This window comes from Phaenicophaeus curvirostris, chromosome 6 (assembly GCF_032191515.1).
Source record: "Phaenicophaeus curvirostris isolate KB17595 chromosome 6, BPBGC_Pcur_1.0, whole genome shotgun sequence".
Taxonomy (NCBI): Eukaryota; Metazoa; Chordata; class Aves; order Cuculiformes; family Cuculidae; genus Phaenicophaeus; species Phaenicophaeus curvirostris.
Genome location: NC_091397.1, coordinates 33594684 through 33612286, shown reverse-complemented (window position 1 = coordinate 33612286; position 17603 = coordinate 33594684). Strand labels below are relative to the sequence as shown.

The 17603-nt window shown below is 38.2% G+C and overlaps 1 protein-coding gene across 3 annotated transcripts in view; it reads right to left on the bottom strand.

Annotated features, from left to right (window-relative positions):
* The window catches only part of TPK1 (thiamin pyrophosphokinase 1), a 293667-nt gene that overhangs the window by 134400 nt on the left and 141664 nt on the right, over positions 1–17603 (bottom strand). For all 3 annotated transcript variants that reach the window (XM_069859754.1, XM_069859753.1, XM_069859755.1), the window contains one exon: positions 17336–17408. In XM_069859754.1, the coding sequence (XP_069715855.1) occupies positions 17336–17408 (73 nt within the window). The remainder of the gene's footprint in view (positions 1–17335; positions 17409–17603) is intronic.

Below are 17603 nucleotides of genomic sequence, written 5' to 3'. Positions count from 1 at the left end.
ATATGCTTTGAGTAAATAATGAATTGCCTTCAGACACTTACTTTTTACATACCACATTCACTTCAATAGGAGATCTGCAAGCACTGTCAACCACCACCAATCACTTTGTTGTGAACAGCCCATCCCTGAGAAAGATGATGTGCTACCTGCTTCTCTTACCCAATTTTCTTTCTTTAAAACCACTGCACCTAATAGCTATTTAATACTGAACTCCCCTATCACCTTGACAATCTCCAGTGACTCAAACAGAACTTAATAATCCGAGAGGATATTCCTGCTGCACTACACAGTTCTCACCTTTTTCTCTTCCCTTCCAAATACTCAATTATTTTATTTCCCATATTTCAGCTCACTTTTCTAGATTTCTAGCTCAGAAGCAGAAATAAAGACAGTACCAAATGCAAACTGTGAGTGAAGTAGCTCCCAATGGTGGCCTTTCCTTATTCACTAGGGACTCATTCCTTTTCTTCATAATGTAGTCTCTCTGTAAAAGACGCTTCAGACAGTATTCACTGTGTCAATACCTCAGTCCTCCAACCAAGCTGTGGCAAAGGCCAGCTCATTTGTAGGATGATCATCTCCCAAAGCAAAGCAAAACATCACCACAACGAAAGCCATACTCTGCCCAGGCTTGCAGCCATACTCTGCCCAGGCTTGCAGCTGAACAGAGTCCCACCAGCTACCTTTCCAAGCTGGCCCCTCCCCGTCTGACAAGCAGACAGTGTAACTTGGGTTCCCAATGTCAGATTCCTCTGTCACCAACAGAAGGAGAGACACTCATCTGCCTGGTCAGCTCTAAAACAAGGCTACATTTTTAAACACTTGGAAGCTGTCTCCAGTCTCTGTCTTGGCATTATCAGGAGAAACAACTGCATGGAATAGACTGACTCAGACACTGATTAGCACAGTATTGAACCCATATATCACAGTGCAAGGAGGCGGGGAGGGAAGAACACATACACCCTACCTAAACCCTGAGGATCCCCTTTACTCAGTTTTCCCTAGTAATTGTGAAAGGAGATGAATGTGTGAACTGGCTCTCAAAACATACCCAATGACGCAAGCCTACAACCTGCAGAAACAATACAGGGAAAGGCAAGAGTCGTTTACCAGTCATTGAACACCTCTGACAAAGCAATTTGTATTGCAGGGAAAACAGTCTTCCCCTAAATGGGGAGCACAGTCTCTCCCTGGTACTGCTCTTTTAACAAGACAGAATGGGGGACAGGAGGAGAGTTAGGGAAGAAAACAGCCTAAACATATGGGTCTCACAGGTAGCGTGCAACCACAAATATTAACAAAAGCCTGTTACATTTGACTTCTAGATTAAGTGCAGGTATGTAAAATGAAATCAATAAAGCAAAACAGACAAGGAAAACAGCATTCAGAAATACATGTTCATGAATCAATGAGTTAATAAATCGGCCTAGCAATGTTGGACAAAGGTTCCTTGCAAGGCATCCCTGATAAACTGAAATTGCTAGTGATGATCTGTATTATTCCATTTCCTGTAGCTGTGCCTTATCCCTAAGCTAACATCGTGCCTTCGTCTGTTATTGATTTATTGTGTGCCATCCTTCTTCTGTACAGAGATGCAAAATTGCGCTAACAGGATTATATCAAGCACCTGCTTTTGAGTAAGCTACCTGTAAAACTCGAGGGAGGCAGGGATGGGGAGAAAGAACACTGCCTATTTGATTGTACCACAACGGTAGCTTTTCTCGCTCAGTAGTATGCTTACAGAGATGGCTTTTTTAGGCTGAAAAATGAATCACAGTAGACTTTATTACTTCCCATACTACAGAATGATAAAAGACAACTAGTGGAACAATTACATTATCCTGTAATTACACACAGCAAGCAATTGTCATGGGCACAGCAATGCTCTGGAAGTACTCTGAATTCTAAATAGTCTGTGTATTTCTCAGGCAGTTGTTAAGGGCTTTCTTGCATTGATTAATTCCTAGCCTATGACCTATAAGCACACAAGTGAAACCCAAAGCACAAGCAGTGCTCTCTTCATGCCAGCTCCACGCAGAATTGTTGCGGACACCTTTGTGTCATGTTCTAAGTTTTGACGGCACTGCAGGTCATGTTGCAGACATGTCCAGCTCAATCAGGATAAAGACATCCCAGGGGACACTTAATCACCTCACAGTTGGAAAGAAAGTCCATGTTGGCAGGGGAGGCTGGGAAGAAGAGGAGAAAGGAGAAAAAAACCAAGGTATGTTATATTTCTGCCCCTGCAGGAATTTAGCCAGAAGCAGTAAGCTTGACAGCCTGCAGATCAACCAGAAACCAGAGAAGTCAGACAGACAATTGATTCTGGAACCAGCATGGCAAGGAAACATTATATATGATTGGGCAGGACAAAAAAAAATTAAAATAAAATCAAGATTTCTTTCATTGTCTCTCATATCTTCCCAATGACACCATAACCATGTCTTGCTTTAGCTGAGGAGAATGCATTCCCTCTTTTTTCACTGTATCTCTACAGTACTTGGCAATAAATATCAATCACAACCTGCTTGTAAACTGTTCCATAACCACAAACTGGACATTTGATGTGGAAGCTGCTTGATACTGAAGGACAAAAGAGAGAGCAGATAAAAATCTGCATCTGTCTACAGCAAAGATGCATCTCTACTTCACTTAATTTCAAGCACAGTCCTTTCAGGATACTCAAACTGACTAATCAGATTAACGTATCTGTAGATTGTCCTGTATGATGGATTGTCTGAATTTCTAACTTAAAATTTACATGAAACATGGTGGCTGGTTTATCTGTAGGTCAAAAAGGAGAATTTATCTGAAAAATTTGTTTGTACTTCTTTTAGTTAAAAGGCACAGAGGTTTGAAGTTCCACTGAAAAGCACACGTTCACTGTAGTATTCACTCATCTGGATTAGTAGACTTAATTAAGTGAAGAGTGAACTTCAGCTCTGAAAGTATGAAGATTCCATGAAAAATCCAATGTTACATCTTACAATGCACCAGCAGGTATTAAAATGCAGGTCAATTAATCAAAAAAATTATGCATACACTTTAACACTATTAGTTCATTGAATATTTAAAAAACACACCTACGATCTTTATCTATGAAACAGATACATGCTGATGTAAAAATTTAGGACATATGCTTTTGCTCTGCTAATTCTATCTTTTGCTGGATTGTTTAGAAATCATCAAGAGGTCTATCAGATTTGGGGAAAAAAGTCCTGGAACATATTTGTGCCACTGATCAACTTAATTTTCCAATACTGACAAAGGAATGTTGACATTAATGTTCAAGTTAGGCCTATTCTCATCCTACACTATTTAGCAAGATTTAATCTAGGAATTGTCAAATTAACCAATAAAGTCATTAAAGTGAAATATGCACTCTCTCCACAACAGATGCAAATCACATCAGGTCATATTAAACTGCCTATTAAAAACATGCAAAAGAAAAACAACCCAATGACTGTAAAATCCACTTCTAAATCCACTTCTAAACTATTTATTACTGCAGATTCAACCAGTTTAAGAAACAAACAAACAAAGCAATCACCTGCACTGTTTCTGTTTAATGATTCAAATTACAACAGGAAAATCATATGTCTGAATTCTGTTCTTTAGAGTCAAGCTGATTTCACCAAGGTCACAGAAGCATCTAAACTCACGATCCGGAAAAGAAAAAAAAATTTATTATTTGAAAGAAAGCTTCTTTCTCAGGAAGTTGTCACAATCAGCTTAACCAAGAAAAGAGTTGTGTTGTGATTCTCAAATAATGATGCACCTATGCCCCAGACCTATCTGTCTAAACACGCTTTTAGTCAGATTATTAATTATATTTTTTTCTCCTTTTTTCTTTTTTCTTTTTTTCTCTTTTCTTTTTTCTCCTTTTTTTTAAAAAAAAAAAGAAAAATCAAGCTGCTTTCAGATGGAAATTGGAACCAAATTATAATAAAATGCATACAACCACCATTTCACATTTTTAAAAGCAATAAAAGATTTTCATTAAAATGTGGGACAGGTAGGATTGTCCTGTCTTATCAAATTCAATCCAGTACTGCCACAGGAAACGTGTTATGAAATACTGCTCATAAACTTTCTAACCTCTACTTTAAAATCATTGTTTTCCTCTACCCCAACTACAGCCTCCTGGAAGGCTCATTCCTCTGATGGAGAACAGCCCACTTCGAGTTTGCATCTTGATTTTATTTGACCAGATCTTAAATCAATATTACTTTCTCTAACCCTTGTACTTAGTCCCTCTATATATTTATTTGATTTTAATTTCATTAGGCCAAACAATACAAGTTCTTTTAGCCTTTTTTTTTCATAAAAAAAAAACCTGCTGAGCCTCTTAGTAGGCATTTTTTGAACCTGTTCCAGGCTCAGGTTCTAGAGTTTATAGGAATTGCACATGGAGTTCTAGGAGCAACATCAAAACTGCCTACACTGGCACTACATGAGATTCTACTGCTGGCTATGGCTCCTTCCTTCATTACAGGATCATCTTTGCTCCTGCTGCTGCCATATTGTAAAGGGAGTACACATCTCTAGCAGCATTAAGACTATATCCTCTCCTGCATGTGACATTCTGAGCTGGAGCTGTGTTATCTGGAAACTGAGCCTCCTGACCCTGCTATTATGTCCAAACTAGGATGCTAACAGGAGGGTTAGTGGGCTTGTAATCTAGTGTATAACTGTCACAAGTGACTGGTTTTCGCTTCCATGTGTTCCTTCCCATTAGCCTTTTCCCCAGCTTCTACTCTGTCCTCTTTCTGAAAAACTTAAGACAGTTATTGTTTTGCTGTGGAGTGTAGCAAGATGCTGATCTTCAATAACCACGCTGTCCTCATGGCTCAGTATGAGCACTCTGTCTTTCTACATTTTCTAGGTAACTGAAGTAGCCATTACTACACATGGAGCTCTCAGAACAGAGCCTACAAATCTACCAGAAGATGTTTTACTGTCTACCTGAACTAAATGGAAAATACTATGACTTCTTTTTTTTCAGAGATTGTATACTGAAAAATTATGTGCCATCCACCAGTCAGTATACTTGAGCTTTACCATTAGATTAGCATTTTTTCCCCTCATGCACAAAAATGTGAACCCATACTGGCAAGTTTTGTTTGTAGTTTCATCATAAACATATAAAGTTATTTCACATTAACCTTTACTTTTTATTCCTACTATTTCTGAGTACTGCATGCCTTGTAGTATTTCTAGTACATCCTTGCCTGCAGCTTAGCTATATTTCCGTTAAAGCTGTAAAAATCTATTTGCATACCAATAACAATTCTTTTTGTTCTTTTATTTTTTTTTTATTTTCTTATTTATTTTTTTTATCTTTCAAGTCAGTTGTGTTTCTTCATTTCAGATTTGTGACAGTAATACAAAAGGTAGCTGCTAAATACTTACTAACCACTGAAAGGCGTGTAGAGAACACTATATGCTTTTAAACGCTCAAGGAAGTGCCTGACAAGCAGGCTTCAAAAACTTTATTATCTGCCAACACAGCAACTAGAAGAGACCTCCCATCTCATCACAGTTGCTGCCTGCTGTCCTAGGTAACTACAGGCTAAACATCATTCCACTGAATCATCAAAGATCAAAGGTGGGATCCCTGCACCCAAGCACAGAATTTGGGGTTGAAATGATTGTGATTGAATAGCCTCATCAATGGCACTTTCAAGGACAGGTGGCCATTTAAAAAGCATGTCTGTATACTGGACAACTCATTATTGCAGAAATACATTTAATTAATGCATTCTTGAAGATGCAATTTTGAAGCCTGGCTCTTCCATCTCTTTTAATTCAGATTTTTGGGTCCAACTCTTACTTCCTTCACAACTCAGACAAAACTCCCAGCAAGAAAAGCTTAAATGCAGACATTTTAAAATAGTGAATCATCGGAAGTAAGGAGGAAAAAAACCCAAACAAACCAGGAGAGTGCAGTGAGAAGAAATAAATGATCTATTGACAGATAACAGGACAGGAAGGCACTGTCCCTTGTATTATCTTCTGTGCCACTTCTTTGAAAATAAATTTAACTAAAGGAGACAGTGCAAACACCAGTAAGATGATTTAGGGACAGCTCATCTTTACAACATTTTCTGGTATTTTATCAAACCATATCAGATTTACCCTAACCCTTCAAAGCATCTCGGGTTTGCCACAAAAAGTACATCATGTAAGTGACAAATAGTGTTCCCTATGGAACCTTAAACTTTTTATACTATTTCCTTCCCAAATCTAACCAGTCATTGTATGCTGGTGCCTCTTTCCTACTCCACCACTCTCCTTCTGCCACAGGGAATTGTGAGCTATTCCACAGCATCTATAAGTGGTAAACCCGCACCTAAATTTTTCACATTATATAGAACTATATAGAATAAAAATGTCAAATGCAATTATTCTCTTTCCCATATCACTTTATTTCTCCACCTACACATCTGCTTGCACTTCAGGCCTGTGAGGCATTTAGGCATAGCATTGATACAAAAAGCCTTACAGAGGGCTGCCCTGTACTCTGTACAGGAGGGCACAATCACAGAAGAATCACTGACTTTCACTCTAAATGCCGTGTAATCTCTATTTCCTCTAACAAGACGTCCCTGTTCAAAATCCTGAAAGCCATGCAATTTGTCATAGTCTTAAATAAGCTGAAAAGTTTACAAATTCATTATTTCCCTTTATAACTCTAAGAGATGAAGGGAGATAAAATAATGGCGCTTGGGCTTCCTTCAGCAGATGGTTGCCTCAGCGAGGACCCATCCTGAACATCCTGTCACAATCAGCAGAACTGCCATCGACTGGGGTGGGGACAGCGCTTCACACCAGGACGCTGGCCGTGCCTCCTGCAGAGCTGCTGCACAGCATTATGCCTTCTGTAGAAGTCTGGTGCCAAGGACAACAATCAATGCCTTATCACAGACTCCAGTCAATCGGAACAAACCAGTTATCCCTGATGAAAAAGTGTTCAAAAAGTCTTCCTAGGGAAGCAGGAAGCTTGCTTTACATTTAAGGCAGAGATTTGACTCGCGTTTAATTTAAGGCAGTGAACCTCTGAAGGTTCACAGCTAGTAGGGTGCTCTTCTACAGAACAGAAGGAAAGCAGAAAGAAACTGAGTATGGCCACAGGCAGCTACTTTCATTGCTGGGAGCACATTAATGCAGATCATGTGAAAACAAATGGAAATGGTAGAACTGCAGGGGAGGGCTTTCTCCCATGCTGGATCGTTCCTAACTCTTCCCAGACTCTGGGAATGGCTCTGTGGCAGCTGCTTGCTATCCATCCGGCTGGGAATGCAAAGCACAACCAGTGCAGTACACTAGGAGTGGCACAAGGAGTGAAGAGTGTAGAGCAGTTTAAACTCAGTAACTAAAGGCAGGATGCATGCTTGAATCTATAACTGCCTGTGGCGATGAGTTGGCTTGTTCAAACACTCAACAAATTACTAAGTGCATGAAAACTTCTTCACTCCCCTCCTAAACTTCAAGCCAAACATATTTTACCTGGAGCAAGTGTGAGTTGATTCCATTGCTGTTGACAAAAAAAAAAATCCCTTGCAACACTGCCCCACAGACCAAGCTAGATTGCTCAACATCTGGTGGGTGCTGAACTCTTTTATAACAGTAATGAAGCTTTTAACATGGAAAAACATTTCAAGGAGTTTCAGATCCCCTCCACTTTCCCTTCCGTTTTCTCCCATCAGTGGGAGAATAAAATGGGAATTGACTGTGGTCTTCCCAGTTTCCTCTGAGTGCATGCTTCTAGTCCGGGATGAGCTCAAGATATTGAGCACCTAACCTTATCAAAGAAAATACTTTTTAAATCACTCTAGAGACCTTCCCCCACATTCAGCTGTGTAAGCAACTGTTGATGCCAGATCAGAAATGCATCTCTGCAGGTATGTTGGGTATTGATGAGTACATTTATTTGCTAAAAAAATCTGTGATATAGAGCACATTCTGAGGCCTGAACGCATTCCACTAGTGTCCCTGCTAAAATTTCTATTAGGAAATGTACTGTGAATTCCAAAGAAACACAGCCATGATTGATTTGAAGACAGAATTGATATAGTCTCCACTCCTGAGAGCACTATTATCTCATGAATTTGTCCAGGCAAAGGCTGACACATTACCTCTCAAAAGTATTTTTGAGATAGTATCCAAATAAGTCCAAATAAGTCACCAGTGGACGCAAGGAAAGTTGATAGGGCCACAAAGACCGTTATGAGGCATTATTCCTCCCTCTGCCCACAGCAAGTTCCTCAGTACAAGCCCAGTGCTAGAAGTACAGCAGCACCAGCTGGGACAGTAATACTCAGCACAACTTTTGGTCTGTTGCAAACTCTGAGCTGTCTCTATAGACGTCTCTGATTTTGACTTCTTCCTACAAGTACCAATTCAATAGTAATGAAAATACGAAGTATCTAAACCACTGAAGTACAGCATGTATATGTCACTATATCTTGAAACAGCAGATGATGAGTAAAATAAATGAAAGTCTCTACCTTAATACTGACATGTCAAAGGACTGGCTTTTAAATGTCAGAAAAAAATGGAGATAGGTCTCAATAAGTAAATTTATCCCCTGTTTAATCCCTACTCTGTTCTCTAAATGTGTTCTCCCACTGCTAAGCTTAAAAGGAGGAAGGTCTTTTCAGCTCTCAAAAGAAGGTTCCTCTTCAAGGCTACATTTTTATCAATTAAATAAATATCTGGTAATGTAAACTCACATTTTATGGTAAACTGCCAATTCCTTACTTGAAGAGTTATTAAGTGTGAAGTAAATACTTACTAAATTAGTTATTTCAATTGCATTAACAGTTGCTTAGACATATGATATATTACAGCAGCAGCTGCTATAGAATTTAGACAAAATCATCTTAACACATGTAAATTTACTGTAAATACATTCCAACTTCCAGTGCAGTTGCTTATATTTTCTGTTTTTCACCTGATGAAACTCCCACCAAAGCTTGGTCAGGGAAGGTCTAAACATAGGTCCTCCTATTTTAACTTCAACGGAAAACATTTGAAAACAGTAACCCTGCCCCCCAACCCAACAACCCTACATTCATTCCTAATAAACTGAAAATCTTACTTCGTGATTAGAAAAATATGGTTTCCATGAACACATGCTTATCACACTCGCTTCTTCACCGCTGCAAAAAATGACAGCAGAACTAATTTGCTGACGTGCCAGGAAAACATTTCCATTTCTATCAAGTTCTCTTTCCTACCCTCTGGTTGATGTTATCTTTATTTTTGTCTCTTAAAATGCTTATCTTTTTCTAAATTTTTGAAGAGTCTCTGTGTTTTCATTCCTCATTTTCATCTTCCCTGACATATATTTTTTCTCTCTTAGTTCACTTAATCACATAGGGGACTGTTCCCACTTCTAATTATACCTCCAAATCTATTTGGATTTAAGGAACTTCTATTACTTCTTAATCAGAGACTATCGTAACTTTTTTCAAATGAAGAAATCTAACAGCACACCAGAACACAAACTAACTCATGCTGGTCCTGAAACATGTTGGATTTCAGCCAACATTCTTCCACAGTCAGCTTATCAAAACTTCATCCAATCCCCCTCTGTTGGGCTCTACTGGGCACACGATGGAAAACAGCAAAGCTGAAACAGAAAAACAGAGCTTCAAATAGTTACTGATGACAGTGAAAACAGCAAGAGCTCAAAAGAATATTACAGTAAGGAAATACAGGACAGAAAAATAAAATGAGAAGGTGCCAGAAAGGTAAGTATGAGAAATACTGCAACTTGCAGAGCCTTCTCCACTTTGCTGTAATCAAAAGCTTCCAGAACTTGAGTTCTTTCATTTTCCTCCACTCCCCAGCAATAGTATTTCTCTACCACTAATGGTCTTTCAAAAAATTATATTTTAAGTTAAATTTCCTCCTTGTATATGTGAATGCAACTTTTATCATCTTGCACTATTTTAGAGTGCAGATATTAAAAAAATGATCTTGTATTTTGCATGCTTTTGACCAAATGAAAATTCAGTATGGAAAAAATAACTGTTTGAGCTCCAGAAACTGCACTTTAGTTTTTCTGTGCAACTCTACCTCTGTCTTGGTTCACATCAAAACTCCAAATAACTTTACATTTCCATAGTTAATTTTATTAATAAAGGCAAGCTCAAATGTGGCAGATTTAGCTCATCCTTCATTTCACTGATTAGCTACAAAAGCATTTAACTTTTCTACTTGAACACATAACTGTTGTTTTCTTTTCCATTTAGAGGAAATGGATCACTCATCAACCTGCATGAACGAAAACCACCAAATCTGGATTATAATTGTTGAAGTTTTGTAATTGCATTGCTGCAAGTGAAGTACAAACACCATGAGGGCAACATTACAGTAAGTAAAGATGTGGTAGCCCTGTATCATGTATCCCAATATATAATAACTTTTTAACCTCACAGTTGTGTCACAGATGAAGAATCAAAGTTTAAGGTGGCCTGGGTGAAACTGCCTCTGGAGTTTGGAGGTTATAGATAATGATTCTGAGTGGTCCACACACTCTTTTTAAAGCAAAGGAACACACTCACCAAAATGCTCGCTACAGGTCCCTGAAGGCTTGTCAGAAGCATTCCTCCTCCTCTTCTCCAGCCCACTGGCAAACCTACCTACTTTGTAATGAGCAACAGACTGCATCTTCTCAGTCTGCTCCTGAAATGAGAGTTGCTTCCTCCTTGACAAGATGTGCAACAGAATCATTCACAGAGGCTGCCAAGCCACTCCTTAAAATACATAAAAACTGTAGCATCTGGATTTTGGACATCTTTTTCTTGGTTAATGATCAAGTTTGTGTTCCTGCTGTTGGCCAGAGTTGTGTTTTAGCTAAATAATGGGGTCCTCCCATGTCAGAATCAAGCTTATAAATCCCACAGAGCATTTGGGCTGAATTTAAGTTTGCAGCAACATTTGATTGAGCCTTTGCATTGTGGATTCTGCAGCTTCGTTGGAAACTGTTCTAATTAGCAGTCCACAGGCATGGGCTCTTGAATTCTCTAAAAAGAAAAGATGGATATATAAATCCCTCTTACCTTTAAAAAGACCTATCATCTGGGTCTTCAACCACTAGTACCATATTAAAGCTTCTCTTTTGTGTGAAGAGGGTTAATCACAAAATAACTCTGTTCAATTTCCTTCTCCAGATTAAGCTGTCATTGTTTAAAATACCTTTTTTTGTTCCTTGCGCTGGAAATGAAGTTAATTCAATACACTTCTATTTTTTAAACTTTCCTGTTATTTTCTCCATCACAGGCTGACAGACCAGAGTAATGACTTCTTTCTGAGATTAACACTCGATTAAATTTTTTAAAACTCTTGGAAGTAACTCAAATGTCTATTGCAATATAGATTCTACCCTTTCTCCTCCTTAGGCCATAACCAATGAAAAGGAGAAATAAATCTCATGCTGCAACATAATATTAAACTGAAATTGGATGCAAGACCAAAATACCACCAGCATAATTTTTGTTATACGGCGCACTGTTTTCTTGCATATTCTACTGTCAGGGAGCTGAGCTTCAGCTAAGGCACTTGTGAGAAGAAAGAAAACAACTAGTAACCCACAAACTGTCATTTTGAACCTAAGCATAAGAAAGACAAACCACCTCTAATAAAATTTTGATCTCTTAATTTCTATATGCTGTCTCCCAAAGCTACATAACAAGCAGCAAAATACTGCAAAAGAAAATAGAGTAGCACTTTTTTAAAGAATGAGAACTTGGTCAAATTGCATTCTCTGTTCTCCTAGATAAATTAGGGCCTGACTCAGGTCCTAAAAAATGTATACAGTGACTCTCAATGACCTCAAAACTTGCTGAATCTCAATGATATTGATCTTACAACACAAGCCAGACTTAGCTGTTTCTCTAGTACTGGAAGGACTGATGTGCAACTCTAGGAGATAACAAAAAGAAAACACATTACTTAAAAAGATGCAGGGCTGTATAACTAAATTTGTTGTCTTTTTTTTTTTTTCCCCCAAAGGTAATCTGCCTTTAAATAGATATACTGTTCACTGGAAACTGCTACCTTGGTGAAAAAATAAAGAGTGATATTAAGGACTGGACAGAGATCTTTTTTCAAATTTGTATCTTTGCCGGCACATAAGAACAGCCCTGAAATCTTTCGCTTTACAGAGGGCTCTTTTCAACAGGACTTCGCAGCCATTATACATATATTAACACAGCAGGGCACAGAACATATCTACAGGCTGTCCATAATTTTATGCCAAAAGTCTGTGAGCACATGCAATATTCCACTGGTTTGGTTGTGCACACCCATCTCCCTACATACCAGAATTCTAGGCACAATCATACTAATACAATCAGAATGCGAGTGAAAAAGTGGTTCAAGTACGTTCATTCAGTCTTTATCTCAATATAAAAATTCAAAAGAATCACATGTGACTATCAAAAGTTATGCTTAAAGCCAAAATAACATGAAAAAGACACATTTTCTCAGTGGTGAACACTTAAGTTGGGGAACACATTGCCAAGGCTTTTGTGGAAACTTGCAGCCTCATCTACATAGTTTGAAGAAAAGTGTGTTGACTAATTTTGGAAAAAATTAAATCAATCTATGAAGCGATTAAACACATAGATACCACCTTTAACCTAGGAAATCTTTAGTGGGAGATGAGAAAAGCATATCAAAGAAGCATCACTTTGCATATCTATTCTTTCAAAGGTATACTGTACCAGCTCAGCTAAGATCAGACACTGGCTGAATGAACCTCTGGTCTGACCTACTGTGACTGTCTGTCATGTTCACCTTTACAAAAGTACCACTGAGCACAGTATCGTTTACAAATTTATGACACTTGTGGGATATGATAATATAACTTCTGTTCAGTATGAATGAGAAACCCACATAACCCAAATCACGTACACAACTCACTTGCAAACACAATCTTGACAGGACCTCTGACATACTATTCAAGAATGGAACCATTTTATGAAAACTTCTGTTGAATAATTACATGAATAATACATAAAGAGAGCTTGTAGTACAAACCCCTAAATTGCATATATAGTCATACACAATTTGAACTATTAATAACAGGACCATCCCAGACCTATAAAACATTTTAAATTGATGAACCTCCATCTATATCAAGACATTGAGGCTCTTTTAATGAATGTACATCAGTAGAAAAAAATTACAACTTATAACTTTGTTACAAAGTCCAGGTGGCACCTTCAACCCACCAGATGCTGAACTGAGGTAGGCACAGCACTTTTTATAGTTATCAGAGAGATCATCTGCAGGACACATAAAACAACAAATTTCTTGGAAGCTTAAGTGGTGATTGTCAAGACAGTTCAAAATCAAGACAGAATTGTTTCAGATCCACATGCACAACTTTTACAGCTCCTTCTAAAACCTTAAAACCTCTCACAAAGGAATCAGGACCTAAAAATGAATAATCTTTTTCTTAGAAAACTGTTCAGTCTAACAAGAATGCTTTAAATGAGTCAAAATTCTTACTATTTAAAGTCCTATCCTGTATTAAAAAATAATTTTAGAAAAAATAGTAACATTTAGGACTAAAAGGTAAATCAAGACAGTCACAGAAAAACTCAGTGGTTTTGTATGTATTTAAATTATTATAATTTAACTGAGGGAAATCAATTAACATTGTGATTTCCCAAAATTATTAAAAAATTTGTCCCCAGAAAGCAAGCAGGGAATACAATACTAAGACATATAGTTTTGCAAAAAAGCATACATGTTAGAGAGATATAAAAACACTAATTCACTGCTGGAAATACATTTTGTAAATCTAATTACAGGTGCATCATCATAGAACAAAAATACAGTACCCACACCATACCTATTAAGCATTTCTACAGCCCTGATAACCATTTAGCCCTTGAAATGCAATAACAAAAGAAAAGTGCTACGGCTGCAGAACTGCCGGCAAAAACAAGCAGCTCTATGGAGCTTAAAAAGAAAAGAGAACAGGAAAAACAGCAGACTGGCAAATAAGTTCACAGCATTCAATTACAAATCTGAAGCAGAGCCTTTTAAAGCACATGAAGTTTGCTTAGCAGAGAAGCCAAGCTGGATTTTTAATAAATCGCATAATCTGGATTTCAAAGGGCACTGGATTCAATCTTCCGCTTCCAGGCGTAAGTACAGATTTGGTGTAATTTTAGATAATGTCTTTGGTCTCAAAACTTCAGAAACTGAGTCTTGTTTGAGGCATAACAATACAAATGGCTGGTTTAACTTCAAAGTGATGTTTAAAAGATTTCAATAATAAAAACATTAAGCTAAAGCAAGAAACAGATGAAACTGCAATGACGGAAATCTCACAAGTCCTCCCTGCTTGTTCAGTGTCATTCCCAATGCACTTCAGACTATACAGAGAAAGACTGCAAGTGCATCTTCTATGGGATCATTCAAACATGCATATTTATCATGGAAGTACAAAAACTCTTCTCAATATTTGTTTTAACAATGACAGAAAATATACAGAATAAATAATATTGAATTGTTCTTCTTTCTCCTTCATTTATAGTTTGATGTGATCTAAAAAGGAAAATTTAAACATGATATTCCATTTCCAGTTTTGGTGCAGTTTTATCCAGTTTTAACATTATTTAACTTTTTAAGAAATGGGGGAAATCACCAGTAATTTTTAATACAAAGAATAAAAGACTATGAGCACTTACTTGACAATCCAATGAGGCAAAACCAAAACTGTAGAGAGCAAGAAGTCAAGCTGAATAACCTATGATGCATGTTTACTTACTCTCTCCCAAAAACATAGTATGCATAACCCATCACTTACACGTCCCACTCATAATTCTATTACATGATTACTTTTCAACACAACTGAAAAACCAGCATTTTTGCCTTCAAATCTCTTCAGGATCTATGGCATGCGACACCTAACGAGATAAAATGGATTTATTTGCTTCATAGAATCATAGAATAATTTGGGTTGGAAGAGACCTTAAAGATCATCTAGTTCCAAACCCCCTGCCATGGGCAAAGATACCTCCCACCAGATCAGCCTGCCCAAGGCTCCAACCAACCTGGCCTTGAACACCTCCAGGGATGGGGCAGCCACAGTTTCCCTGGGCGGCCTGTTCCAGTGCCTCACCACTCACACGGTGAACAAATCCCTCCTTATGTCAAGTATAAGTCTGCCCCTCTCCAGTCTAGAGCCATTGCTCCTACCCGTGTCAATGCAAGCCTTTGTAAAAAGTCCCTCCCCAGCTTTCTTATAGGCCCCCTTCAGGTACTGGAATGTTGAGATAAGGTCTCCTTGGAGCCTTCTCTACTCCAGGCTGAACAACCCCAACTGTCTCAGCCTGTTCTCATAGGGGAGGTACTCCAGCCCTCTGATCTGACTTTGGAAATTGTCTGGAATATAGAGGGTGCTTTACTGAACAAGTGACTTTACAGGAAATGAAGCATATACCTCACTCCAAATTCTATGTGTTATTATATTCTTTGCTCAAGACCTCTTTAGACGCCCACCTGTATTTACCATTCTAATTTTCTGACTACATAAGTTCAATGTTCACTTACAAATGCATAAAAACTATTTTTCTTAACATTTACACACAAACTTAAACTTCCAAAGTCAAACAGTGTTTTCCTCAGTCATATATGAGGACTCTGAGCAAGGATTCTGTAGGCTAGATTATGCTTTTCATTATACCTTTACAATCTTGATTGAATACTGCTTCCTATACAGCCTGTCAGCCCAGTGTTTCCATGGGTGTATCAACTCTGTATGAAGCAGAATGGTTCACTACACATTCACAGAGAAGAAAACAACACATCAACAGTCACCTACAATGGAGTTCATAAAAGGGAAGGATGCTATGGCCAGAAAAGAAATCCCCATGAAAAAGCACAATACCAGTTCAGCTTAGTTTAGCTTATATCTTTCCATATCCTACCTTATTTTTCCCTCTCCCACCTCTTCTATCTTCCCTCTCCCTGTTCAACAGTCCTTAAACTGCATTCTTTGGCAGGTCTCACCTACTTACCAACATGCAGTTTATATAAACATTAATAACAATGTCCATGCCAAATAGTGCAGTTTGTTTTGCCATTTCCCTGTTTTCTCACAGACCATGAATTTCCAATCTGTAATGAACAACATTAATCCGAAGATTTTTATTTTAATTCCACTTCCAAAGCTGTAACCTAAAGATGCCTGAGCATTTTTCTTGAGCTGTTCTCCCAAGCCATCTCTCTCTTGTCCCTTCTAATCAGTGAGGCAGAACATGGTAAAAATCCCACAGAATGCTTAAGAGAAGGACTAAAGCCCGGTCTTACACATTTCTCCAGCCCTCCCCTCATAGTTTGAAACTTTTTGTCCTAACCATTTGATCCCAAGTCCATCAGGGAATATTTTAGGCAAATTTCAGCCTCAAACGTTGAATTAGCAGGAGGCATATTGCAGACCTCTAAGTCCACTAGTGTACATTGTTCAAACACTTACTGCTTTTGCAAGCACAGCCTGCTGCAAAGGCAAATTGGCACACTGAGGCAAACTCCAAATTTGTACAAATCTGCTGTCCAAGATATGAGGGTAAAGCACTGTGTTCAGCACAAAAGCCTACACAGGCAGGTAGGTGAAGTGTTAAATACCAAATAGTCACCTAAAGGCAGACTTGTGAGCCCTAAGAACTAAAAAATGTGTATTTACACTTATGTTGCTTGCTGGAAATGTGGTGGCTACACGGGGATTAAATTAATGTGTGCAGAAATTTGTCCAAAAACCTATTAAGGAGGGCATTCCACTAGTGAAGCGGAAGTAGCCAGGGCATAACTCAATGCTTCAGTGATGAAAGAGACAGATGTCACCATTTGCAGCTTCACGCTAAAAAGGCAAAGTTGTATGATGCGAAAATCACACAAAGAAACCCTCTCTAGAAAGCTTGTGGGTGCCAGCGTGTAGGAATCATGGGAGATTAATCTTTATTGCTTTATATCTCACTGAACAAAAGAAGTCACCAATTTTTCAGGAAGCTTTATCCTAGCTTCTAGTTGCATTCATCTACAGCAATGTACAATCCATTTCTTGAGCTGGTGCTATGAAACTGCACCACATGCAGGACTCAAGCAGTACCACACCTCCTGTGTTTACTTTAAGCATTAGTACGTTGCCAGGGAAAGTGCAACATCTGAGCTTGAAAGGTGCTTCACATGAAAGATGTTTCACATTTGAAGCCTCAAAGAAACCAGCCGAGTCAGAATCACTTAATGACTAATGGGTTGGATCCTACAATGCTCTCACACACAAACTCATTGAAGAGATTTCATTTACCTTGACCTCGTAGTACTCCTTGACTTCAGGCTGGATGGAATCAAAATCACCACTGATGTAATCAGGCAAGAAGCTGAAAGGAAGCAATGAGCAGTGAAATGAAAAATTAATCCTTCTTACTAAATTTAATATTTATTTTCTCAAGAGCACTACGGGGTACAAGCATTAATCTCTCAAGGGAATAGGAGTTAGTTAAAAGCATATTTAAAAAAAAAGAGTTGATATGAGGTGATACAAAATAAGGTAACAGATGAACTGTAAATCTGGT